General features: G+C 53.4%; 2 protein-coding genes across 7 annotated transcripts in view; one reads left to right on the top strand and one right to left on the bottom strand.

Annotated features, from left to right (window-relative positions):
* The window catches only part of Sgsm3 (small G protein signaling modulator 3), a 35,892-nt gene extending 28,528 nt beyond the window's left edge, over positions 1-7,364 (top strand). For 3 of the 4 annotated variants that reach the window (XM_028789925.1, XM_028789927.1, XM_028789926.1), the window contains 18 exons: positions 888-1,093; positions 1,187-1,294; positions 1,930-2,073; positions 2,364-2,559; positions 2,824-2,969; positions 3,216-3,440; positions 3,818-3,872; positions 3,994-4,121; positions 4,219-4,374; positions 4,530-4,584; positions 4,853-4,902; positions 5,063-5,215; positions 5,384-5,454; positions 5,527-5,575; positions 5,652-5,737; positions 5,910-6,032; positions 6,307-6,367; positions 6,499-7,024. In XM_028789925.1, the coding sequence (XP_028645758.1) occupies positions 888-1,093; positions 1,187-1,294; positions 1,930-2,073; positions 2,364-2,559; positions 2,824-2,969; positions 3,216-3,440; positions 3,818-3,872; positions 3,994-4,121; positions 4,219-4,374; positions 4,530-4,584; positions 4,853-4,902; positions 5,063-5,215; positions 5,384-5,454; positions 5,527-5,575; positions 5,652-5,737; positions 5,910-6,032; positions 6,307-6,367; positions 6,499-6,579 (2,093 nt within the window). In that variant the 3' untranslated portion in view covers positions 6,580-7,024. Of the gene's footprint in view, positions 1-887; positions 1,094-1,186; positions 1,295-1,929; positions 2,074-2,363; positions 2,560-2,823; positions 2,970-3,215; positions 3,441-3,817; positions 3,873-3,993; positions 4,122-4,218; positions 4,375-4,529; positions 4,585-4,852; positions 4,903-5,062; positions 5,216-5,383; positions 5,455-5,526; positions 5,576-5,651; positions 5,738-5,909; positions 6,033-6,306; positions 6,368-6,498; positions 7,025-7,066 lie in introns of those variants that run through there. The other variant, XM_028789928.1, reaches the window with a different exon arrangement.
* Positions 7,227-24,882, bottom strand: part of Mrtfa (myocardin related transcription factor A) — a 175,650-nt gene continuing 157,994 nt past the window's right edge. For 2 of the 3 annotated variants that reach the window (XM_028789923.1, XM_028789922.1), the window contains 11 exons: positions 22,191-22,246; positions 18,860-18,935; positions 17,797-17,958; positions 16,106-16,281; positions 15,536-15,685; positions 13,313-13,578; positions 13,051-13,219; positions 11,268-12,263; positions 10,785-10,937; positions 10,341-10,401; positions 7,227-8,737 (listed from right to left, as the gene is read on the bottom strand). In XM_028789923.1, coding sequence (XP_028645756.1) covers positions 8,223-8,737; positions 10,341-10,401; positions 10,785-10,937; positions 11,268-12,263; positions 13,051-13,219; positions 13,313-13,578; positions 15,536-15,685; positions 16,106-16,281; positions 17,797-17,958; positions 18,860-18,935; positions 22,191-22,246 — 2,780 coding nt within the window. In that variant the 3' untranslated portion in view covers positions 7,227-8,222. The remainder of the gene's footprint in view (positions 8,738-10,340; positions 10,402-10,784; positions 10,938-11,267; positions 12,264-13,050; positions 13,220-13,312; positions 13,579-15,535; positions 15,686-16,105; positions 16,282-17,796; positions 17,959-18,859; positions 18,936-22,190; positions 22,247-24,882) is intronic. The other variant, XM_028789924.1, reaches the window with a different exon arrangement.

A 24,882-nucleotide genomic window follows, 5' to 3' on the forward strand; every position in this document is an offset into this window, starting at 1 on the left:
ATAAGAGCTTGGCTTAGGATGAGTGCCAAGGAGGCTCTGTGGTCAAGACTCACCATACAGATGGTTTGCTGGCCACAGACTTTGTCCTCATCTCTTCACGGGGTTTGTGAGGCTATGGTGCCTTGTGCTTTCTTCCCATTGATGTTCCCAAAGATGGTCGTGACCACATAGAGTTCCCGTTCTGGTGGAGAGGCAGGCTGTAATCAAGCAGAAATAGAGCATGCTGGGGCAGGAGGACCTAGGAAGATCATTCCATGGATAGCAAAGAGGGAGGTGAAATAGTTACACATAGGGAGTTAAGTGAGGCTCCTCAGATGGGAAGACTGAATGGAGGCTCAGTGGCGAGCAGGGAGTGTAACGGGAAGGGCAGTCACGGGTTCCAAGGAGTGAGTGGGTTTGCTGGGGAGAAACGGAGTGGAGGGAGTAAAGAGGAAGGGGTGAGGTGAGGATGGAGCCTGGGAAGCCTTCAGTTTTGAGCCCAAGATGGGAGCCATGAGACATTTCTGACAGTGACATGATCTGACATCTCCTACACACACAATGTAAATATAATAATAATTTTTAAAAAATTCCAGGAAAAGGTTCCAGGAACCCTGTTGTATTTGCAGTGGATTGAATTTGGTGTTTAGGGTACAAGGAAGCTTCTGAGCCTCTGGAGGATGGAGACCTGGTTTCTGGGTCAGGCTGCTTTGAGTAGAAGGTCTGCTTAGGTCTCCCTTGCCACTAAGCAGACTGTGTAGCTAGAGCTCCCAGGAGGCTTTGGGCAGTGGAGTCTATTTCAGAGGAGCCACCTGGCCTCAAGACAGCTCTAAGTGCGGACGGGGCTGCTGTGGAGCCTGTGGAGTGAGGAACATGTTTTCCTCTCTCCTCTGTTGTCTTGGTGGAAGGTTCTGAGCCTGGATGCAGCCAGATGACAGGTTCACCCCTGGTAGAGGACCCCCCGCAGAGGCTACGTTGGCAGGCTCACCTGGAGTTTACCCACAACCATGATGTTGGGGATCTCACCTGGGACAAGATTGCAGTATCCCTCCCCCGTTCTGAGAAACTCCGTTCCCTCGTGCTGGCTGGCATCCCACACGGCATGAGGCCACAGGTAAGATAGCCACAAAGACAAGGATCTCCTAGGGGCTTGAGAGTGCCCTGGTCTGTCACAAGAGAAACTGTGATACGTGGCTTCTCCCTCCAGTTGTGGATGCGGCTATCTGGGGCACTGCAGAAGAAGAGAAACTCTGAGTTGTCCTACCGTGAGATTGTAAAGAACAGCTCCAACGATGAGACCATCGCTGCCAAACAGGTAACATGGGGCAGCCAGCCAGTCAGGAGGAAGTGCTGGGCAGAGCCTGTGTGCTCTGGCAGGAGGGAGAGGTCACCTTTGAGACTGCCTCTTGTTGGTCTCCTTGGTAGGGTGGGTAGCCCTTTTCCTCATGAATGTGGCCTAGAGTAAACTTGCTCCTTTCCAGGTCCTTCAGGGCTGTAGGGAGAGTTATCTAAAGATCCCGGTGTGTGGGAAGGACATGGAGATGGCTCCACATGAGGAAGAGCAAGACACTTTAAATACAGATCTGGGTACTGTAGTAGGAGGCAGGCAGCAGGTGCTCGGTAATGGCACACACCATCCAGAAGGCATCCTCCTCCTCCAGGAAGAGCAGGAGACAGGCAGCCACCTAGCCAGAGAGGGGAACATGGGGCTTTTACCCAAGCATTCACGTGAATGACAAGAGGGGTTTGCAGGTGGCTGGTGTGGGCTCAATTTTATACTTGATGGGATCAAATCCTGGAGAAGGGAGGGTTGGCCTTGGCCTGAACTATAAGGAATCCCTATTCCTGGGTTAGAGGCAAGCCGCCTACAGCTTCTCTACCTAATTACATGGGCATCAGTCTACAGTTGCATCAAACAAGGTCTTTTGGGGTGGTGTGGGGATCTGACAGATCGAAAAGGACCTGCTCCGTACCATGCCCAGCAACGCCTGCTTTGCCAACGTGAACAGCATCGGGGTTCCCCGCCTGCGCAGAGTCCTCCGAGCACTGGCCTGGCTCTACCCAGAGATTGGCTACTGCCAGGGCACAGGCATGGTGAGCAGCCTGGGGGATAACTGGTGTACCAGGGGCTTCTCTGGACCTCGTCTGAGGCCTGCTTTCCCTTGAGGTGCTGTAAGGGTAGGAGGCAGGGATTGACCTGGGAGTCCTCAAGGAGGGCCATGGGATCTTATTTTCTCCCTTGGGGGCTCTTAACTAGCCTGAAGAGGTGTGCCTTCAGGACGTGTCCCCAAGAGTCTTTCCTGAATGTCTATCCTAGAATGGGGCCCCTTTTCTGATTCACATGAATACTTGGGTAGAAGCCCCATGTTCCCCTCTCTGGCTAGGTGGCTGCCTGTCTCCTGCTCTTCCTGGAGGAGGAGGATGCCTTCTGGATGATGTGTGCCATTATTGAGGACCTACTGCCTGCCTCCTACTTCAGCACTACCCTGCTGGGTGTCCAGACTGACCAGCGTGTCCTGCGCCACCTGATAGTCCAGTACCTGCCTCGCTTAGACAAGCTCTTGCAGGAGCATGACATTGGTGAGACCTAGCTGCCTTCTTCCCCAGGGTTCAGGGATCCTAAGATGATAGTGCCACCTCTGAGCTCAGGTTTGAGGAAGCAGAGGCTGATGGCTGCAGGCAGAGGCTCCTGTGGTTTATGTTGCTTTTTTCTTTTGCATTCTGACCTCTTCCCTTCCCTTCTCCTCCCCTCCCCTCTGCTGTTCTTTGGGAGTTGGCCCATACCTGCCCAGACTGTTCCTCCAGCCTAGCCCCAGCCCCTGTGGCTTTGGTGTCTGTTGGCAGAGCTGTCTCTGATCACACTGCACTGGTTCCTCACGGCCTTCGCCAGCGTGGTGCACATCAGACTGCTGCTACGCATCTGGGACCTGTTCTTCTACGAGGGCTCCCTGGTGTTGTTCCAGACGACGCTGGGCATGCTGCGCCTTAAGGTGCTTGCAGAGTCGCCTGTCCACTGGTCAGGGCTACCTAGCTTCTAGACAGAACAGGAAAGCATGCACCAAATATGGTAGCCCTAGTGTCCTCCTGGGGACACTGCAGTAGTCCAGTCTTCATCATAGCGTTGCTTGAGAGAAGCCCTGAGTGTGGGTGTGCTGGGGGACCTTCCTGGGCATGCTAAGGGCACAGGTTTCTGAGGAAGGTGCTGGTGCTATGCTCCCTTACTGTCCCACTCCCAGGAGGAAGAGCTGATACAGTCAGAGAACTCAGCTTCCATCTTCAACACGCTGTCGGACATCCCGGCACAGATGGATGACGCCGAGCTGCTGCTGGGGGAGGCCATGCGGCTGGCTGGCTCCCTCACTGATGTGGCCGTGGAGACCCAGCGCCGCAAGCACCTGGCCTACCTTATTGCGGACCAAGGCCAGACCCTGGGGACGAGCACCACCACCAACCTCTCTCAGGTGGACTGAGTAGGGAGGCCTTGTCTTTGCCAAATCATGGAGTTCTCAAGGAAGCTCTGATGGGGTGGGTGTGAGGAACAGACTGGCCATTCCCTGCTGGGCCACTGTCCATCCCTTCCGGCTCTGCATCTGCCTGCAAAGGCCCAGATAGCCACTAGGGGGTGATGTAGGCCCCCTTGATAACATGCATTCCTGAACTCTGAACTGGGTAGTTTAAGAGTGGGACCATCCATAGCCTGAGCTGAAGATATGGTTTGATCTCAGAGTCAGCTTCAGTCATTAGAAATGCCCAGGCACTAGTGAGTCACAAGCAACTTAGTGTCTTCCCTTTCTGAGTGGCCACTTTGCACACTGCTGATTGGCTGTCCTCTCCACAGGTTGTCCGGCGCAGGACCCAGCGGAGAAAGTCCGGCATCACCTCCTTGCTCTTTGGTGAGCCCAAGTGTGGGTTTGTGCTGGCTCTTCTAGAGGTTGGGCAGGACCAGTTACTGTGTGCCTCCAGCGGGGAATGGAGGCTGGGCAGGACCAGTTACCATGCCAGTGTGCCTCTTAGGAGAGGATGACCTAGAAGCTCTCAAGGCAAAGAACATCAAGCAGACAGAGCTGGTAGCTGACCTTCGTGAAGCCATTTTGCGTGTAGCACGCCACTTCCAGTGCACAGACCCCAAGAACTGTAGTGTGGTGAGTGGCAGGCCCCCTTCACCTTGGGGCTGTCGTTCCCCAGCCCATTCTTGGCACTGAGGCTCCTCCTCCACTGTGGGCCTTTCCTTCCTGACAGGAGCTGACCCCAGACTATAGCATGGAGAGCCACCAGCGGGACCATGAGAACTATGTGGCATGCTTACGCAGCCACCGGCGTCGGGCCAAGGCCCTGCTGGACTTTGAGCGGCATGACGATGATGAGCTAGGCTTCCGCAAAAATGACATCATCACGGTGCGTGGGGGCCTAGCACGCATGCGTCCTGCTGCCTCCTCCCCGCCTTCCCTGTAGCGAGCTGATGCTGCTGAACAAACTGGACCTCAGCCTCGTGGGTGCTGAGGACATCTGCTTTGTAAGAGCACTGAGCCCTGGCCTGTTCTCTCCTGCAGATCATTTCTCAGAAGGATGAGCACTGCTGGGTGGGTGAGCTGAACGGCCTGAGAGGTAAGGGCTTTTGTCTGCTGCAAACTGTTAAGGAAGATGAGCCTTTGCTCTACTCAGTCCTTCCTCTTCCGTGGCCTGCGCTGCCGCAGATCCCTGGCCTCTGAGGGTGCTGGGCTTTTCTTTCCTCTTCTTGACATTCTTGGTCTTCTTGGCATGCTTGGCCTCCTTGAAGGTTCTGGGTAGCTTGGGAGCCCTTTGTTCTTGGACCTTGGGGAGAAGGGTTGGGACAGGTGCTACTGGTCCCCACATAGCTACTTCCCCCCCACAGGCTGGTTTCCAGCCAAGTTTGTGGAGGTCCTGGATGAGCGCAGCAAAGAGGTAAGAATGTGGAGCTGCTCCTTATTGCAACCCCTAGTGTGGGACATCCTACCAGGCCCATGTCCCAAGTGAGCCCTGGCTTGTGACAGCTGCCAGGATGATGGGAGAGGGTGGCTGGCTACAGGGGTCAGGCTAGCGCTTCTCATGTTCTCTCCATCAGTACTCCATTGCGGGGGACGACTCTGTGACGGAAGGAGTAACAGACCTCGTGCGAGGGACTCTCTGCCCAGCCCTCAAGGCCCTGTTTGAACATGGACTGAAGAAGCCATCGTTGCTTGGAGGGGCTTGCCACCCCTGGCTGTTTATTGAGGAGGTAATCACCATTGGTCCCTGTTCCTTCTCAGTTCCAAAACTACAGGGGCTTGTGGGGCTCACCTCAGTCCTTTCCTGGGTTCCTGGAGGAGGTGGGAGGAGCTTTTAGGGCAGTGGGATATGCTCACCCGTCCCTGTCCTCATACTCACTATGTCTGGTCCACCACAGGCAGCGGGCCGGGAAGTCGAGAGAGACTTTGATTCTGTGTACTCCCGCCTGGTGCTCTGTAAGACATACAGGTACGTGCAGACTGCCTGGGCTACCTGCCAGTGTCCGCATGGCAGCCGGTGATGGCCCTCTTGTTCTCGCAGGTTGGATGAGGATGGCAAAGTCCTCACCCCTGAAGAGTTGCTGTACCGGGTAAGTTACTTGCCAGCATTCTTAAGCTCTCTCTGGCCAGCCACTTGGCGCTTAAGTGACAGTGTGCCCTCCTCAGGCTGTGCAGTCTGTGAATGTGACCCATGATGCAGCACATGCACAAATGGACGTCAAGCTCCGCTCACTTATCTGCGTGGGGCTCAAGTAAGTGTAGAGGACGGGCCTTCAGAGAGTACCCCACAGGGCAGAGCCAGTGTGCGAGGGAGGTCCCCAGGGATTCTGGACCTTTCTGTAGAGGGTGCTCAGGAGCTCTTGGGAAGGGGTTGCAAGTTGGGGTCCTCCAGGCCCTAGCCTCATCCTTCTTGCTTGTTGTCAGTGAACAGGTCCTACACCTATGGCTAGAGGTACTCTGCTCCAGCCTGCCCACTGTGGAGAAGTGGTACCAGCCCTGGTCCTTCCTGCGCAGCCCTGGCTGGGTCCAGATCAAGTGTGAGCTCCGGTGAGTGGGCAGTTCTGCAGGGCTTAGAACTCGGTAGTAGGGCCAGGCGGTGGTGGCGCACGCCTTTAATCCCAGCACTTGGGAGGCAGAGGCAGGCGGATTTCTGAGTTCGAGGCCAGCCTGGTCTACAGAGTGAGTTCCAGGACAGCCCGGGCTACACAGAAAAACCCTGTCTCGAAAAACCAAAAAACAAAAAACAGAACTCGGTAGTAAAGGAAGCTGGTAGGGTGGCAGAAGAGCCCAGCATGACAAGAGACTGTTCTTTGGTCCCTAGCGTCCTCTGCTGCTTTGCCTTCAGCCTCTCTCAGGACTGGGAGCTCCCTGTTAAGAGAGAGGTGAGTATATGGCTTGGTAGATCCCTGGCATTGGATTTGCCAGGAGGGCTGTGGTGCAAACTGGGCTGAAGAAGTGACCTGTGTGGTTCCAGGGTGGTTCCTGCCCATGACTAGGGCTGTTCTGTGCACAGGAGGAGAAGCAGCCACTGAAGGAGGGTGTTCAGGACATGCTGGTGAAGCACCATCTTTTCAGCTGGGACATAGATGGATGATGCTCCTTCTAGCTGCTCTGTGGCTCCCAGACCTACCCGTCATAGACTGCCTGGCAGGCTCCTTCCTTCAATAGAAAGAAGGCAGAGCCCTGGCCAGCCTCAGGCCTCCTTCCTCAACTCAAGCTAGGAGGTTCAGGGAAAGACACACTCCAGAGCTTACTCAGGACCCATGATCAATGTCTGGGCCTCTCCAGTGTGGCTCCCACAGCTGGCAAAAGCATATACTGGTGGCCAGCTCAGCTGCTTTCCTTAACATGGTCCTGGGGAGTGTCCTGCCAGAGTCCTTAAGGAAGCCCTGGGTGCCAGCCATATGGTATATTAACCAAAAACCTTGTGAAGAAGCAGAGAGTCACACCCATGCTGGTCTCTGCTCGGGGAGTGGGTAGGCTAATGGTGGATAAAGGCCTCTTGACCTTTATTGTAAATAAACCTTTTGTGAGAGCAAGTCTCCCATCTTTTGTTGAGCCAAGCCCTCTGTTCCACAAAGGCTATCCCAGGTGAAATGGTCTGACTCCTGGGCCCTTGCTGAATTTCAAGTACGCCCGATGTAATCAGGGCCACTATGTGGCCTCTAGATGCCAGCATGTATGAAAAGGCCCAGGACCCCAGCCACACTTCTCAACCCTGATGGATCAAATACAACAGACTGGCAAGTCAGTGTTTTTGTTTTATTTTAAAAAGTTCACACAGCTTCCCCACCTTTGTTCCAGCACTGCTCTTGATGGGTCTATTCCTTCTCTGTAGTGGGTCAGGACAGAACAAGGCTGGTGTTGGGCAGAAGGTACCTCCCAGCCCCCAGCAGATGCACTGGGACCCACCCCACTCCCAGGCCAGGGTGGCTGCAGTGGGGAGGTGGGATGGAATGTGGGTGGATGGAGAGAGCTCCTGGAGGAGGACCAGGAAGCACCTCTGCCCTTGTGGCACTAAGGAGCCAGGAAGCAGGGCAGGGTGGCGTGTAGGCAATGGCAGGTGTCTGTCTACATGTCACATACATGTGTGGGGTGGGCCTGGGCAGCTGCATGCCAGGTTGGGTACTGGGTCATATAGCACACTTCTCACAATGACCCTGTATCAAGCCCCAAGCAGCCCTCCAGGCATTTTATGTGTGAAAGCAGGTGGAGGTAGCCACACCCATTTCCCACCACCCCTAAAAATATATGTATATATGTAAGTTGATATATAATAATATAGAGGTATATACATCTATACAGATTTTTGCCACCAACCACTGGTTATACTATACACCAAGACTAAAATGGCAGAGTGCCGGGCCCTGGGACTGGCTGAAATAGGGAATGGGTGAGTAGAGGCCTGGCTAGTTTCTTCCTTGCAGTGAAGGAATAGGAGACTTGGAAGGTGAGTTGGCTCAACTTCACCCAGATGTGCACCTCTGACCTCAGAAAAGGAGGTCGAATTGAACTGGCTCTGGCCAGCCTCCCAAAACCTCAGCATGGGCCCAGAGTTGTTTCTTGACAGCTTATGCCCACTGCCCAGGGTGAGCCTGAGCCAAGCATAGGATTTCTGCTGTAGCCTCTAGGGACTGTGATTGTCGAGGCTCACAGTCACAGGGAGCATACACTGGCTATGGTTCTGTGGCTCCCCAACTTCTGACCCTCCCCTAGCCCATGTCTGGAGTCAGAGGGCTACAAGCAGGAATCCCAGTGGAGCTGCAAGTCGTGGCCATCCAGGAAGTCCATTGAGAAGAGGCTGGGGGCTGCAGTGCTGAGGGGAGCCAGGCTGAGTACAGGGCCACCAGATGACAGCTCCAGCCAGTCCATGCTGTCCAAGTGGCCAACAGCCAGGTCCAGGCCCATACCACTGCTGGGCTCAGGAGCAAAGTGCAATTCAGAGGTGTCCATGGGAGATGGGGGGTGGTCCAGGATGGCAGAGCTGCTCAGCATCTGGCTGTGGAGGTCGTCAATGAGGGAAAGGGGTTCTGGTCCCTCATGCCCACTTGTCAGCAGGGGCAGCCCTGTGCTGCTCTCCAGGAAGTCTTCAAGGCGCCCTGGGAGGGTGGGGGAACCTGGTGGAGGAGCAGCCTGGGGGAGTTCACTCAAAGGCGAGGGCTGTGGTGTCAACGGAGGCCCATACGCTGCTGCTGGAGGTGACTTTCCCTTGCCTGGTAAGGACGGTGGCTCTTTGAAATCTGCTGAAATCTCTGCCGACAGAGACAGTTAATGGGGTCAGGTTTGAATATTCACAAGAAAGTGATGTGACAGTCCTTACCACAAACCAGAGGAAAATCTAATGACTACAGACTTAAGTATGAGAGATAAAACCTACAACTTGGCTGGAACTGAGGATGAACGGTGCAGTGTTCGCCTAGTACACATGCACACATCAGAAAATAAAATGAAAAGATATGTCACCGAATAGAGGAAGTATCTGTAAGTCACAGATTTGATAAGGGAATTCATGTGCCCAGAAGATATAAAGCATTTGTAAAATGTTGATATTCAAAAATTGGCAAAGGATAGGTGTTTTCTCCAATGATGTACACATAGCTGTAGCGGTTCATGGCATCACTGGTTATTAGGGAAGTGCAATGCCAAGACACAGGAAAACAGTTGGCGGGGGGCTAGAGTTAGAGTTGGCTATTAACATTAACTTATGGTTGCAGCACTGTTGTTAAGGAAGTACTGATGTGATGTGCATGGCAAGGAAAGATGAAATAGTCTCACTGTGGGTGTGTACCCAAGAGAACATGACAGCAGCGGCATTCACACATAGTTCAATTGTCAAAATAATGGACACGTGGGTGAGGACATGCTAAATAAAATTATTCACAGGCTGACCAAGACCACAGGAGTCCACACACAGGGCAGTCAGAATCCGACAAGGTGGGGCAGTGGCAGAGATCATCTAAGGTGTCCAGGTTTTAGTTTACGAAGATGTAGATAGTGACACAATGCCAACACACTTAATACAACTGAACTATCACAATAAAATGTTACACAAACCCTCCGTGTCTCTCTTGTCCCTGGTCAGCTATTCTTGCTTGTGTAGCTATTCACTGCTTCCCAGATACCACTGCCTCCCCCTTTCTGGCATCCTCAAGTGTCCCTTGGGGAATATCCAGTACTCTAGCTCTCTTCTGCTGCCATCCCTTAAACACCAGATTTCAGTGGTTGCAACTCTTTCAAGCAATACTGAAGGAGTTTTCCCTGATGGTGTTTGTTCTGGACACAGTGGCAGCTGAAGCTCTGGCCTGGGGTTCTTTTGAAGTCTGGTTCAACTACTTGTACTCATCAGAGAGACCGCTCAGGCTCCACTGCAGGCCCAGCACCAGATGCTCGCCTCAGGCCTGAGAACTGATGAGCACCAAGCACTACTCCCCTGGCTGCTGCTCTCCAGTTCACTGCTGTGTCATCTTCCTGATATTCCTGCATAGCCATCATCACTATAGCAGCGAAGATCCTGTCAGACCATGCTGCTCTAGGCTATGTACACTCTGCTGCCCGGGACCAGGCACCTTTATCATCTAGCTGTGACCCCATGCTCTTCTATCCTCTACCTTCTTGGGGCTGCCCTGGTCCTTGGTGCAATGCTGCTGCTTGGTACCTGGATGACTCTGCCCACAGTTTGTAGAAATGTAGGCCATGTTCACCTGATTGCAGGGCTGTGGGGACAAGCAGCCAAGGACTATATGTCAAAGGATTGTGCCTGCCAGCGCCTTCAAGATGGTGTCAGGCCTGCTGCTCTGATGCAAGTAGCCAACCTGTGACTAGAGGTAAGGGAGAGAGCTGGGCATGGGGCTTTACCTCCACTCTGAATAAGAATATCAAACAAATCATCCATGTGCTGACTGGAGGAGCCATTTTCCTGTGGGGCAGAAATAGGAAAGAACATGAAAGTCTAGAATGGACACCCAGATACTATCTAAGGTCAGATATGCTGCCAACCTAGCTTATGCTGCTTCTGCCTTGTACTGGATGTTTCCCATGCTCTTCATGGACCTGCTTCTAAAGCCCATCCCCCAACTCCTGTGGAATTGAGGCCCTGCCCATGTGGGGCTTGGCCTACTTCCTTAAAATTTTTATTTACTGTACATGTGTGAGTGTATGTGCTGCCATATGTGGAGGTCAGAAGACAGTCTGCAGGAATCAGTTCTCTCCGTCCACCATGTGGATCCTGAGGCTCAAACTCTGGTTGTCGGGGAAGTGCCTTAATTTTGCTTGCAGCACCCCAGCTCCTAGTATCCTCACCTGCTGCTTAGGCTGCTGAGTCACAGTCTCTTCATAACCAGGCGGCTCCTTCTTCAGCAGAGATGTGGGGGTTGCAAAAGAAGGCTGAGGTGGGTGCTCCAGGTCCATCTGGGCAGGTGGACCAGGGGCTGGAGAGCCAGGCTGGGACAAGGCCTGGATGGGAGAATGGGAGAAGCAGTTGGTGGTGGGGGTAAGGACACGGCAAGGCTCCACATCTGCCAGGGTGGGGAAGGGCCTCCTCCACTGTCCACAGGGACAGCTTGCTTTGCTAGCTAACGAACTTTTGGGAGTTCTCATGGATAGGGAGGAGGAGATACAGAATGGGGTAAGTAGGAGGCTGCGAGGGTGACAACACTGGGCCTCAAGGAGGCCTCTTCAGGAAACTAGGTCCCGGGTCTCATAATACAGCCTGCACAAGACAGGGTTCATTCTCCCACCCCACCCCTGACATGCCACCCCAGCCTGTCCCTGTTCCTCAGCTACCTGCTGGGGGCTCCCCGTGGGCAGGCCAGGGCCATCTGCACTTTTATTGGTCACAGTGAGGATGAGGTGAGTCCCTGTAGCGTCAGTGACCAGGGTAGGAGGGCTGACCCTCTTGAGGAAGCTGGAGCCCTGTGAGCCCAAGAGCAGCTGGGAGCCAGGGGACAGGTCTGGCTCAGGAGGCCCAGCTTCCTGCTTCACCACCACAGGTGGGGACTCTGGGGCTGGGGCCTGGGCGTCTCCATGGTTGGTAGTGGGGACTACGAGGCCAGGGCCAAAGGCACGGGCAGAGGCCTGGGGCTGGCAGCCTAGCTGGCAACTGGAGAAGCCACTTTCCCGCTTCACAGGGCTGCTGGCTGGGGCTGGCTGCTGGGCCCGCTTCTGCTGCTCCAGCTGTAGCCGCAGCAGCTCAACCAGCTGCTGCTTCTGTTGGAGCATTCGGGTCAGCTCCTCAATCTGCTTGTCCTTCTCCTGCAGCATCTGGTCCTTGTCCAGTCCCTCCAGCTCAGCCCGTGCACCGGGGCTCAGACAGCAGGACGCAGCTCGGGCACCCTCCTCCTTCACGCTCTGCAGTGGGGAGGCCTGCAGGGTGAGCTGTGTCAGCGGCGATGTCACCATTTCACCAAAGGCATCCCCAGGTGTGGAATTCTCATCACCCGTGCTGAGCAGTGAGCGCTCTGAAGGGGTGGGAGACACGGGGGGTGTGGAGCCTGTACTGCCAAACTTCACCATGCCATTGCTGGTTACTGTGGCCACCACCATCTCAGCTGGTGCAAGGCCTGCTGTTACAAGAGCTGACCCTGTGCTTAGCAGGGCCGCAGGGAAGGCGACCACTACCTCACCAGCCTTGGACAGGACAGAGGTGGTGGCAGGGGCCTTGGGGGCTCCTGGGGCTGGGCTGACTTGGTCTTGGTAGGCACGCAGGCGCTCAATCAGCTCTGTCTTGGTGCCTGAGACGGGCAGTGACCGCAACTTCAGCTCCTGCTTCAGCTCCGCCACCTGTAGGGGTCGAGAGTTAGAGCGGCCGGGACCAGGGGCTGGACAAGGGAAAATGGGCCAAGTTAAAGGACAGGCTATGAAAGGTGGGCGGCTAGCAGGTCTGGGTCCCACTGGCCATTCCAGATGACTCCCCGAGTCTTTTACCCTGCAAGCCCCTCTCCTAGAGTACTCTCCCTCAGCCCATGGTGCTTTGCGGGTCAATTTCTTCACTGGCTACACAGGACAAGAAAAGCTCACAGAATAACACAACCCTGAGGTCGTACAGCTACTGAGCAGCAAAGGACAGGGCTTAAGTCCAGCTGGAGTCCATCAGCCCAAGACCCTCATGAATGTAGCCTTGCTGGGGGATCCAGGTTATGACACAGGAGGACAAATGTTCAAGAGAAGACTTTGGCCTATCCCACCTTCTGAGCAGTGGCAGAGAAAACAGGTTGAGCGTAGGCTGAGCTGCTGGCACCGACTGACAGTGGAGGTGGGTGAAGTTGACAGCCCTGCCTGCTCTTTTCCCAGAGTGGGCAACCCTGCTCACAGACTACCACATGATAAGAGAGAATATGAGATTTGCCCCCAGCCCCACACGCATGCACAAGGGCTGATACTGTTATGACCACGGGCCTGAGAGACCTTACAGAAGGCTCTAAAGTGCTCCTTTCAGAGCAGACCAGATCTAGAGCCTCCTCTGCCTTCCATCTTGTGGCCATGGGCCGTTACAGTCCCTGCCTAAACCTGCCCCTTATCCCTCATGAGAGAGGCCTAGTCTCCCAATGAGAAGGGGTTAGCCGCCTACCTTCATGTCGTCCAGGTTGGCTGGCAGGGCTCCTGGCTTGCCAGCTAGTGCAGTGCTATTCTGCCGTGCCAGCCCGCCGGGCCCTGGGGTGCCTGAGCTAGAGCTGCTACTGGTGGAGAGGCTGCGAGATGGGGTGGGGGTGCTGCTTCCAGGAGTCTCACCCGCAGGCCTGAGGCAAGACAGAAACAAAGGGCTTCAGTACCTCCTAATGTCTGCAGGCAGTGGGCCCCACGTGAAGAGCCCTGTGGACTTGTGCTCCTACTTGGGAGGGGCAGGCAGGATGGCCTGGTAGTTGTAGTGCTGTTGCTGCTGCTGCTGCTGCTGCTGGTTGAGGATCTGTAGCTGCAAGAAGAGCTGCTGCTGCTGCAGGATCTTGGCATAGGACGAGTCCATGGCGGGTGCCCCCCTGTCCTGCTTTTGGTCTGGGGGGATGTACTGGTGGTACTTGAGCTTCTTCACCTTTGGCTTCAGCTCCTTGGCCTTCTTGCTGCGCTGGGACTTCTCGCTGGCAGACTTTGGTTGGCTTTGCTGAGGGAACATGAGACCATGCATCAGGGGCCACCCCAAGGAGGTACCACCCAACATCTTCGGAGAAGCACCCACCCCTACTCCACGAGACTGTCCCTATCCTAACAGACATGGCAGGCTGGAGGAAGGACCAATCAGATGGATCTGTACAGGTGTCACGTGACCCTGAGCAACATAAAAACAAAGAGGCAAAACTGCAGCTCAGCTGCGTAGCATAGCCATGCTCAAAGGTCACCACACCGGCCTCTCAAGAGTCCCACCGAGAAAGGAAGTGTCAGGAATTTGGAAACAAGCTCACAAGTTGCTTGCCAAAGGCTGCACAGTGATTTTGTTCTTGATCCAGCCCAGGATGCCACAATCTTCTGTGTGCCCACAGGCTCCCAGCTGACACAACCTTAACAAGGCCTGGATGGTCAGGACTCGGGCCAACAACCCAGAAAGGTTAGTGGGCCATGGTCAAAACACCTGTTCTCGGGGCAGGCAGAGGTAGATGAAGGCAAATAATCAGAAGGTACCAGAGAGGACTGTGAGAGCCTAGACACTCCTGAGCAAAGGTGACACAAAGGTAGAAGACGACACAGAGATCAGGTGGAGTCTTGAACTGGCAGCCACAGGAAGGAGTGGACAGAGGTAGCCCGCTAAAGGAAGACAACATGGACATGTGGCAGCAAGGAGCTGGACTCCTGGAGCCCAAGAAGAGGTCCTAACTCTGTCAGTGTGTCTGATGAGGCCACAGAGCCAAGAGCCCAGACTGCAGAGGAAAGGTGTGGCCACAGGCAGCCTCATTCCAAGGAAGAGAAAGTCAGGAAAAATGAAGCAGGGGGAAGCCAGGACCCAGGAGGGGCTGGGGCTCAGCCTGCTGCTGGCATTTGAGAGAAACCACAAGCCCGCAAGCAGTGCACAGCAAGGAGCAAGCAGGACCCACTGAAGAGGCCTGTGGCTGGAGGTGAGGCTGCTGGCCGCTCCTGGGAATGCTACAGACAGACAGGAGGCCCCAGGTAACTGAGCCTCAGTGAATACCAGAAGAGAACCTGGACAGCTCTTGGGCTGTGAGCCATCAGCCCCTCCCACACTCAAGCCAAAGGCTGTGGATCTCAAGGATGAGAGTTTGGGGAGTAGAGGGTAATGTGAAGGTGGTGGCCATGCTGGTGTAGGGTCTATAAGGAGGGAGCCGAGAGAATGAGAGAGGACAGGTAAAACTACTGGGGCTTCAGTGGGTGGCTCTGTGTGGTCCTGACAGTGACAGTAACCCCTCCCTTGGGTGCTTCAGGGAGGAGAGTGAAAACAAGCAGGCTACACAGGCAGTGGCACACCCGGCTCAGCTCAGTCAACCTCTAACCGAAAGTAGAGCACTCAGGCACAAATGTCTGGCTGCCTGGGCCTGCCACAGCGGGAGTGTGGCACACCTGCTGAATCTCGCATTAGAGCTGAACTCCCCATGTGACATCTGAGGAGGATGCTGGTTTAACTTGTATGTAGAGTGGGACTTCAGAATGACTGGGAATATGTAAGACCATCATAGGATGGAGCCCCACTACCATGGGATAGTACTGTAAGCCAAGAAAAACTTCCTTTAAAAAATTACATTTTAATTTGTGTGTGTGTGTGTGTGTGTGTGTGTGCGCGTGCGTGCGTGCACATGCGTGTTACAGTGCACGTGGAGGTGAGAAGACGATTTGTGGGAGTCTGTAAGTACAGACATCCAGAGGACCAAACTCAGGATGTCAGGCTTGGTATCAAGTGTCTTATTCCAGTGAGCCGTTTCCCTGACCCAAGCCTCTTTTTCTTTAATCTCTATCCAGGTGTGGTAGTGTGCTCCTAACAACAAACCAGGCTAAGACGGTGTCCAGTGTCACCACGGGCAGTGCAGAGATGAGAAGAAATACCCACAGCTAGAATGACATCATAGCAGGACTTCAAAACCCAGGGAAGGAGGACAGACACTGGCAGACAATACCTTAATGAGTGTGGGAGCAGGCTTGGCAGTGGGGACGATGCTTCCATTGGTCAGGCTGGGGGGCAGCAGAGGTGTGGGAGGCAGAGGAGGCTGCTCTGCCAGGAAAAGTGTCTCTCCAGGATCCGGAGCCATCGGGAGCTGAGAAAGAACCTGGGAGGGAGGGGAGAAGTGAGGACCATGCACCCTAGATAGATTTTATCTATCCTGCCCTGCCCTCCTCATGGTCGGAGGACAAAGTGGGGGATGATAGCAAGATACAAAGCCAGGCTGGCTGGGAGAGAACTAGAAAGGGCAGACAGGTGGCAGCCACATCTCTGAACTGAGTGCACTTGGACGAGGAGCCAGCTAGGAGAGCCAATGAGAGTGGGTGGCCAGGGTTGCAGGACCTCAACCCAGCCTCTCCTTATGCTCAGGCTGCTGGAACTGGGTCCACTGTTGGCTTCTGAAATGAGGGCCACACACACATCTATCCCTCATGCATACAGCAGGAACTGCCCATCTGCCTGGGACAGAGCCTGATCTGGACAGCCTTGGCAGGTGTGAGGAAGAGTCTAAGAGGAGTAAGCTCACCTGAGTGGGTGATATGGAGGTGGCACTAGGCAGTGGATCACTGACTCGGGACTCCAAGGGTGATGGCACTGAACCCTGGGACTCATGGCTGGCAGGCTGCTCAGGAGACAGGGCATCACTGCTGTCCTCATCGAAGGAGGAACTGTCTGCTACCTTTGGGTAATTCACCTGGCCCACTGAAATGCAAAGCCAGTGTAAGACTCCTGCAGCCAGCACACAGGAAGGTAGGCAGGAAGGGCTGGCAGAACCCAGCCTTGCGTCCAAGAGGCGTACAGCATAGAGAACCCAATGAGCGCCTTGCCTTAGTGCAGCACTCAGAAGCACAGTCAGCATTCTGGAACAGGCTTGCCAGGAGCTACATGGGTTCAGCCTTTGTATTAACTCCCCGGTTTGTTTTCCCCACTGCTTACACTCACACAGTGAAGGCCACGAACCTGCTGCTGGCAGACCATGGTGACAGCAAGTGAGCACAACTCCTCATTAGGGCTCAGTTCCCAGAGGCCACAACAGTCTAAGGCTCTGAGGCTACCGAGGGAGGGTCCCTGGAAGGGGACATCCATCTCACAGGTACTTGGGGTCAGTGAAAGTATGCCTTCCTTCAAAGGACCATGAAGCCAAGACCTAGTGCTGGGCAGCAAATATGCCAGGCCAGTCCCCTGCCTTGAGTGCCCTGACTGGCCCAGAACCATGCTCTGACAGAGCTGACAGAATTGGCTGAAAAGGGACTGAGGCAGGACAGGGGCCCCAGCTGGGAATTGCAGTGGCAGTGGAGGAAAGACGGAAGCCCAGGCTAGGATATGTCAAGAGACATGTCACAACCACTGTCTCCACAGCCAGGGGAAGAGGCTGGTGGGGGAGGGTGGGAGGGTGGAGGGGAGGACCCCAGATAAAAAGAGGAACAAGCCCATAGCCTCTTCCTCTCTAGCTGTGACCCGAGGCTTTCTACAGCCCTGGGACCAAGGAGGAACATCTAAGCTTCTCTCTCTCACTGGCTGACTGCGCTGATGGGCTAAGAATGTGAGGGTGGGGCGTGGCCTTCTGTTTCCTAGCCTCTTGCTATACTTCATGCCAATCCTACAGACTTCTCTTACTCTCAGCATGGGGACCTATTCAGAGACAGTAGCTGGGTGAGGCCAAGTACATGACAAGGGTAATCCAGTCCGGATAAGCTGTAGTTCACACTGAGCTGGGCCCATTAAGGAAGCCAGTGACCATGCTGACAGGATGGAGTCCATGTGGAGGCCAGCACCACAAATGCTACTTATCCCTCTCCTGCACCCAGTCATGTCCTGGAAGCAGAGCTTCCAGGTGGGCACTGCCCTCTGGGAGGTGATGATCGACAGACTTTGGAGCAGGACATATGCTCTTCTGAAAGGGCAGATGGGCACACTCAAGGGACACTTGGGTCTGAGGGAGGGAATGACATGAAACTTATGTTGAGTGTCTGAAGAGATGGTTTATGTGTGTGTGCGTAGACGGACATGAGTGTATGATAAACACCAGGCCCTCACAGCCCCATCTGTCTGAGGCAAACATGGCCCTGGGCTCCACTTCCTCCCCTGAGAGAGCCTCCCCTGAAATCTCCCTCACATTTCCTCCCGGTGAATCCCTGCTCCATATGCTAGACTAAAGTCCCCTTAACTCAGTGTCTCTCCTACACTCGGGTCCATACAGGGTGAGAGCCTCCTCACCAATGATAGCCTCCTTTAGGCTGGACTCCACAGGCAAGATATTCTTCTCCACCAGCTCCATAGGGCCAGGCCTCTGTGCAATCTTTTCATTGAGGTCATCAGCCAGCCTGGCTCTCTTCAGCTTCAGCTGCTTGGCCTGGAGAGAAGGCTCAGCCGAGGTCTCTACATGGGAAAGCAAAGGGGTTCAGAGAGATGGAAAGAAAGGTCCCAGAGTCCTGCCCTGGGGCCTCTAGAGCAACAGGAGCTGACACAAGCAGAGCGAAAAGCATGCCCAGGCCGAGGAGTGTAGCCTGGCTTTCAGTGTCCCGGCACAATTACAGCCAGGCTAGACCTGAGGAGTTTCTGAGGTGGGGCTGCACCAGAGGAAGAAACACCAGAGGAAGAAACACCAGAGGAAGAAACACCAGAGGAAGGACAGCTCTGCTCCACTTAGACCTGGGCCACTGTTCTTTGTTCTGGCTCTCGGTGGCCTCAGTTGCAAAATGTAGGGTTCTGACTTGAGAAGACATCCTCCAGGCTCCCCTGACTTGAGAAGATCCAGGCTCCCAGTGACCCCACACTAAGCAAACAAACAGTAGGCATGCATGTGCCACTCTCTGGAGCCCAAATCTTTCCTGTTCAAAAACTATAGAAAATGAATCCTATAGCAAACTACAGAAACGAAAAGTATAGCTGGGTGGGTCTGGCTGTCGTCACAGGGCTTAGGTAACGCCCGTGGATGGCTGGGTGAGGGAGGGAGCAAGTGAGCGAGCAAATGAACCCCAAACAAACTACAATGTTTGGGAGAGAAAGGAGCTCCATCCCAGCAGACAGAGACCATTTTATACCAGAGGGTGGGTCACTCGAATTATGAATCAGTGGGTGGTGGACCCAGGAGAAGGGTCATGTTAACCCAGGCAAAGACTCCATGCTTCCCACACACTCCCATAAGACAGTGGCAGCTACATGTCTGCCTGTGAAGCCAACAGCTGGCCCCTGCTAGCAGACGGACAACAGCAGAAAGTGGGAGGGTGCAAAAATACAAAATGCAGCCAGCCGGGGAAGAACTTCCAACCTCACACACCTTCCAGAATATGCATCCTGACCAGCTCTGATCTCTCCGGCCGGGAACGGATCTTCCGTTTCAAATAGTCCTCGGTCTATGGAAAAACACACCAATAAACTCTCAAGGCTGGAACATATGCTTATGAATGCACAGGTCCACAAAACATGCTTTGTCTGTAGTGGCTGCTGCTGTCCACCTCAGCAGCTTGGTGACTGCAGGGTCCTGAGGCAAGACGGGTACACACCAGCTTCCAGCTGAGTCTGTGCTGTGCCTCTCAAGCTACTGCTGTCTGTGTTTAAAACTTAATACTTAGACCACCCCAAGTACTCAAAATTAGAAAACAAAAAAGTCACCAGTTTCAAAAGAGCAGTGAGTATTTGTGCTGTTTCCAGCCCTTCTTTCATGTAGTTTGATTCTCCAGATCTGTAATCACTGTGGATATAATTTTATGTCCTGTTTCAAAAACCTTGCATTGCGTGATCTCGAGAGTCTTTTCAATTCGGTCTGAATGGCTGCCAAATGCAATACTAATTTTGATACATGGTGTCAGAGCTCTAGTTCCTTAAAGTCCGATGTCCTCATTTCTGCATTCATTAGAAATGATGGGAGAAGTAAACCATTCCCTCAACAGAACTGAGCCCGCGCTGAAGGCTAACTGTAAGTGCATGTGGCTTCAGAGCCTCTGTTCCTCACCTCTGCAATAGCATTTTCCAAATTTTAAGTCAAGACCAGCCTAAGAAAGGAAAGGACAGGATGGGACAGGGTAGAAAAGAAGTTATTGGGACACATCCCTTAGAGCAGAGTCAGCCCGGCTCTCATCCTGCTGGCTGCTGCCCCAGGACCCTGCGGCAGGCAGTCCTGGAGCCTGAGCCTAGGGATGCAGAAAGTAGCTGTGGGCTCTGGGCACATCAGCCCATCTGTAGTGAGCAGAGGTCAGGTGCCCCAGCTTTCTACAGACAGCCACTCTACCAATGGCCTGGGTACACGTGGGACACAGCATTTGAAAATCTGGAGGAATTTCCAGCTTAGAGAACTCAGGCGCTGGGCAATGGTGGTGCATGCCTTTAATCCCAGCACTTGGGAGGCAGAGACAGGCAGATCTCTGAGTTCGAGGCCAGCCTGGTCTACAGAGTGAGTTCTAGGACAGCCCAGGCTATAAAGAGAAACCCTGTCTCGAAAAACAAAACAAAACAAAACAAACAAAAAACAAACAAACAAACAAACAAAAAAGAGAACTCAGGCATTGCTGGGAGAACCCAGCAGAGAGAACACATTCAAAAACATCTCTCCTCTCAATGGTTCTGGATTCATGGCTTTTATAATAAACAATAAATCTTCCAGGGATGTCCACTGGCTAGGGCCTGGCTGCCCAGAAGCTACTAAGGAGGGACAGACAGAGAGCCAGTCTGCTCCTGGCCCAGAAGGTGAAGAAGGGGCTTTTAGCTGATGCCACTGAAGGCATTGCTGGGGCTGGAGAACACAAGTGCCTGACAGGGAGGAGCCAGCCACACAGAGCTGCACAGAGAGGTCCTTTGGGACTGGGGCTGGCCACGAGGGATGAGTCTCCCCAAGATGCTCTCTGAAGGAGTTACAGACGCAGGGAGCAGCGACATGACTGGGATCATGTAAGGAATTTTCTTGAATACAAGCTGACGTGCTGCCTCTCACTAAGATGCAAAAGTAACAGCTTCTCAAAGCTCTGAATTGGTATAACTGAGTAAAGCAAGTTACACCGTGACCAATCCAATACACTCATTTTTCATATTTTAATTAAGACAGTTCAGTGCATGCTTAAATATTAAGCCCATTATTGTAATTTTGAAGTCATTTGTGAACAGATGTGCAACATATGCACTTGATAGATCAATATATTTACCACATGTGAAAAATAAAATTATTTTGCATATATAACCAAACATATATATGGCTATATACACATATTCATATATATGGTTGCTGAAATGGCTTAGTGGGAAAAGCTGCTTGCCACCGAGCCTGAGACTTTAGTTTGATCCCTAGGACATGATGAAAGAAGAAAACTCTTGTAAGTTGTCCCCTGACCTCTACATATGTCCGTGTATTTGTGTGTGTGTGTGTGTGTTTGCGCGCGTGCGCGCGCTCTCGTACACACGCACGCACGCACGCACGCACGCATACACACAAATGAAATGTAATAAAAGTCTGGACTCCACAAACCTAGGTTTGAGTTCCAGCTTTTCCGCTTTTTAGCTGGACAGATTAGTTAGCTTCTGCTGCATCTAAAAAACAAGGGGGTACACCAGGCGGTGGCGCATGCCTTTAATCTTAACACTCAGGAGGCAGAGGCAGGCGGATTTCTGGGTTCGAGGCCAGCCTGGTCTAAAGAGTGAGTTCCAGGACAGCCAGGACTACACAGAGAAACCCTGTCTCAAAAACCAAACCAAAACAAAAACCAAGGGCAGCTGCACCCAACTTGTGAGGGTTCCTGTGTGGATAAATACAAAATGAACACAACCTCACACACACACAGCCACGCTCAGTAGGACAGTGGTGTCTAACCAGACTCCACTGCACCCAGAGCTAATCTGCCTGGCTGCAAATGCTGTCCCTTGCTCCCTGCTGGGCCTCCTCTGGCTCCCAGCAAATGGAAGTAAGCATGATTTGTTAGTGTTTCTGTTTCTCGGCACCCTGACTTCATTCTTCCTACTCTCTAAGAGTTAATCATAATTTTCTAAAGAAAAAAAAAAGCAGTCTCAGGAGTAAGTATATTAGGGTTCCGGGAGCAGCAGGTCCTCCAGGGGGAGCATGAGCCGATCATTTCCCCATCTCCGCCCGCACCACGCGCAGGACATCACACAGGGGACCAGAGGGAACTGAAAAGGAGGGGATAAGGCTGCAGCTAAGGTGCTACAGCAGAAGTGTGGCTAGCAGCATGCCCAGGTCTGCTTTACAAAGAGGACAGGTGGATGCTGGCTGCTTTGGGGCAGGTGGAGATGGAAGCTCACTGTAGTGCCCAAAGGCTGTGGGCAGTGTCTGCTCCAGAGTGGAGAGCCTGCCATGGGTGACACTGGTGCAGATGGTCTACACGAGGGTCAGTGGGATCATCAGAGGGTAGTGGTCTTCAGGCCAGGTTTGGGAAGGGAGCTCTGGTGACCTTAACAAGGCCTCCAAGGTACTAAAATAGAGTCTCTCTCTGTCTACATTCTACCAGGGTAAGTAGCTGGGGAGGGAAGAAACAGAAATGGCCAAGGTTTCTACTATTTAGAGCTACAGGGTGAGGGCTGCCCCCCAAGCTGTGCGAGACTGGAGGAAATGCAGCTGGTGGGTGATGCTGACGGTACTGTGGAGGTCCTCGGGGAGGGAGCCTTACCCTGGCCCGCTCCAAACTCCGCCTCTGCTCATGAAATGCAGCCGGACTTTTCAAAGCTGTTGAGAAAAGAACCATAAAAGAATTACATTTAGAGGCTGAGGCTAGCTCCATGATAGAGTACTTACTTGGCACAGGCAAGCCCCTGGGCTCAGTCCCAGAACCAAAACCTCAAACAGTTGAACATAATTTCTAGTGACACATGATGTACAACACTACCACTGCAGGAGACATGGTACTGGAGAGGAAATGCCACCTGACACCCAAGAAGCATGTGTCTTTATGGCTGGTCACTTTAAGATCCCTGGGGACAGCAGTCCCTCCTAAACTTCGGTTCAGTGCCACACTATTCTCGGTCCCACCAGTTAAGCTCCATGACGCCCTGGCGCGGTAGAGCTGTGAGCTGGGTCCCCTTACTCTGTCTGTCTCATTAGGAACTGCAGCAGTCAGATGGGCTAAAGCAGAGGCCCGTGCCCACACAGGACTGCATCCTTCTCTCTCACCTGGTACCAACAGCAGTGTCAGAATGATGCTCGGGTTTATCTTTGCGAACTAAGAAAACTTCAGTCATTGTTGGCTGGCCCTGGTGAAGGCTGGGTCCCATTCTGGGGTCTGTGGCTATCACGGGGGCCTCAGTTTCTGTCTAAGGCAAGCCCAGCCGCAGCTCCTCTACAAATGCATCATGAACACTCCAAGCCTCTTGTAAGGTGACACATGACAGCTTAAGACACGGGGGAGGCCAGGGAGCGTGTGGCTCGCTTGGCTAGGGAACAAAGGCTGTAGGTGAGAAGTACGCAAGGCTGCGGTCAGTTTCAGTTCTGCTGCCCAAGGCTGCAGACAGTGTGAGACTGTGTGCAAAGATAACCTTCCAGGCTGCTGCCTGTGGTAGGAGGGGAAGGGTGGGAGCCGCTAAAAGTAGCAAGACACAGATAGGACCTATCCTGCCTGGCCTCTGTGCTTCCGCCCCTCAATTCCCAGGGGTGGGCCTCCCAGGAGCATGCTCAGAGGAGCTTAAATGTCCCAGAAGCATTTTTGTTTAAATTAAAGACAATGTTAAAAATAGTAATAATAAGAAAGCCAACTTTATTTTAAAGGCCATGAGAACCCTTCTATTTGCTGACAGCAGGGGGAGCTCTAGACTCAGCAAACAACCTCAAAACAAACCAGTACAGGTTCCCTCCTCAACCTGCACAGCTAGAGATCCCATTCCAGGGAACCACCCAGGCTAGGCTGCCCAGAGGGAAGGAAGCTGGTCCTCATTCCTGGTCCCACTGTGCAAGGATGCACTGTACCAAAACTGGCTTTCAGGGCCTGGAAGCAGGAGCCAGGAGCCTGATCTGAGAGTGATAGGCCAGTGCTATGCCATCCCCCCCCATCCCCCCCCAACGCTGGGACACACACCCACAGGAGCATGCCACGCCTCACACATCAGAGCCACTCTAGAGTCACTCATTCAATAAGCTATCAATGTCTGTGAGCGGGTGCTACATGGCCAGTGGCGGACGGGACAGCAAGAGGGTTCTGTGCTGCAGCCTGAAACCTCAGGTTGACAGCCAGGACCCAGAGTTCAGATACAGGTTAGAAACTTGGAAAAGTTCCTGTATGGAAGGATCTGAGTCCCAACAACTCCTGGGACGATTAAGGGTGTGACGGCGTTTTGGAGAGTGAGACTCTGCCCACCTCCCGGAACACAAAGACTCCAATCAGTGGCACTGGAGAGGTGGCTCAGCAGTTACTTCAGGCAGCTCATGATGGTCGATCACTCCAGTTTCAGGGGACCCAATGTCCCTGCTGCTTCTGAGGCATCTACATGCATCTATACACCCCCCCACACACAAACTCTCCTTTCCCTCTCTCCTCCCCCTCTTTCCTTTATTATTTATTTTCCCAAACAGGGTTTCTCTGTTTAGCTATGGCCACGCTGGAACTAGCTCTGTAGTCCAGGCTGGCCTTGAACTCAGAGATCCACTTGCCTCTGCCTCCCGAGTTCTGGAATTAACGGTGTGTATCACCACTGCCCAGCAAACTCTATTTAAACGAATCAGGCTGAGTGTGGTGGTTGCACACCTTTTTATCCCAGCACTCAGGAGACAGAGGTAGGAGGGTCTCTTTGAGTTCCAGGACAGCTTGGTCTACAAAGTGAGTTCCAGGATAGTCAAGGTTATATAGAGAGAACCTGTAAACATACAAATAAATAATGAACCAAATCCATGTCCACATGTCCAGAAGCATGCACCCACTGGCTCATGGGACACACTGTTGCCATAGCTTGATTCTCTCAGCTGGCTGGGTCTGAGCTGCAGCCATGGATGATTATCTAAGTCCTGGCTACCTGAACATCCTATACTTGCCACCCAGGGGTAATGCACAAACCAGGCTTCTGGAAGCATGCCTGACAGGCGCGCACAGGTCAAGCTCAGGATGATGCCTTGGCCTCACCTTTCAGGTGCTGGGATCACAGGCATGGGTACCACGCCCAGCGGCTAATCCCGGTATTTTAACATACTAGCTAATTAATTTAGCATTTTACCTTGCAGAGAAGGCTCACTGAGTAAAGTATTTGCCATACATGTGTGAGGACCTGAGTTCAAGTCCTCAGCACCCATGAGTACAGGCGCGTGAGCACTCTCTGTGACCCAAGTGCCCTTATGGTGAGCTGGGAGACAGAGCCAGGAGACGCTCACAGACCGGGTGG

The sequence above is a fragment of the Grammomys surdaster genome, unplaced genomic scaffold (assembly GCF_004785775.1).
Source record: "Grammomys surdaster isolate TR1022 unplaced genomic scaffold, NIH_TR_1.0 125852, whole genome shotgun sequence".
Taxonomy (NCBI): Eukaryota; Metazoa; Chordata; class Mammalia; order Rodentia; family Muridae; genus Grammomys; species Grammomys surdaster.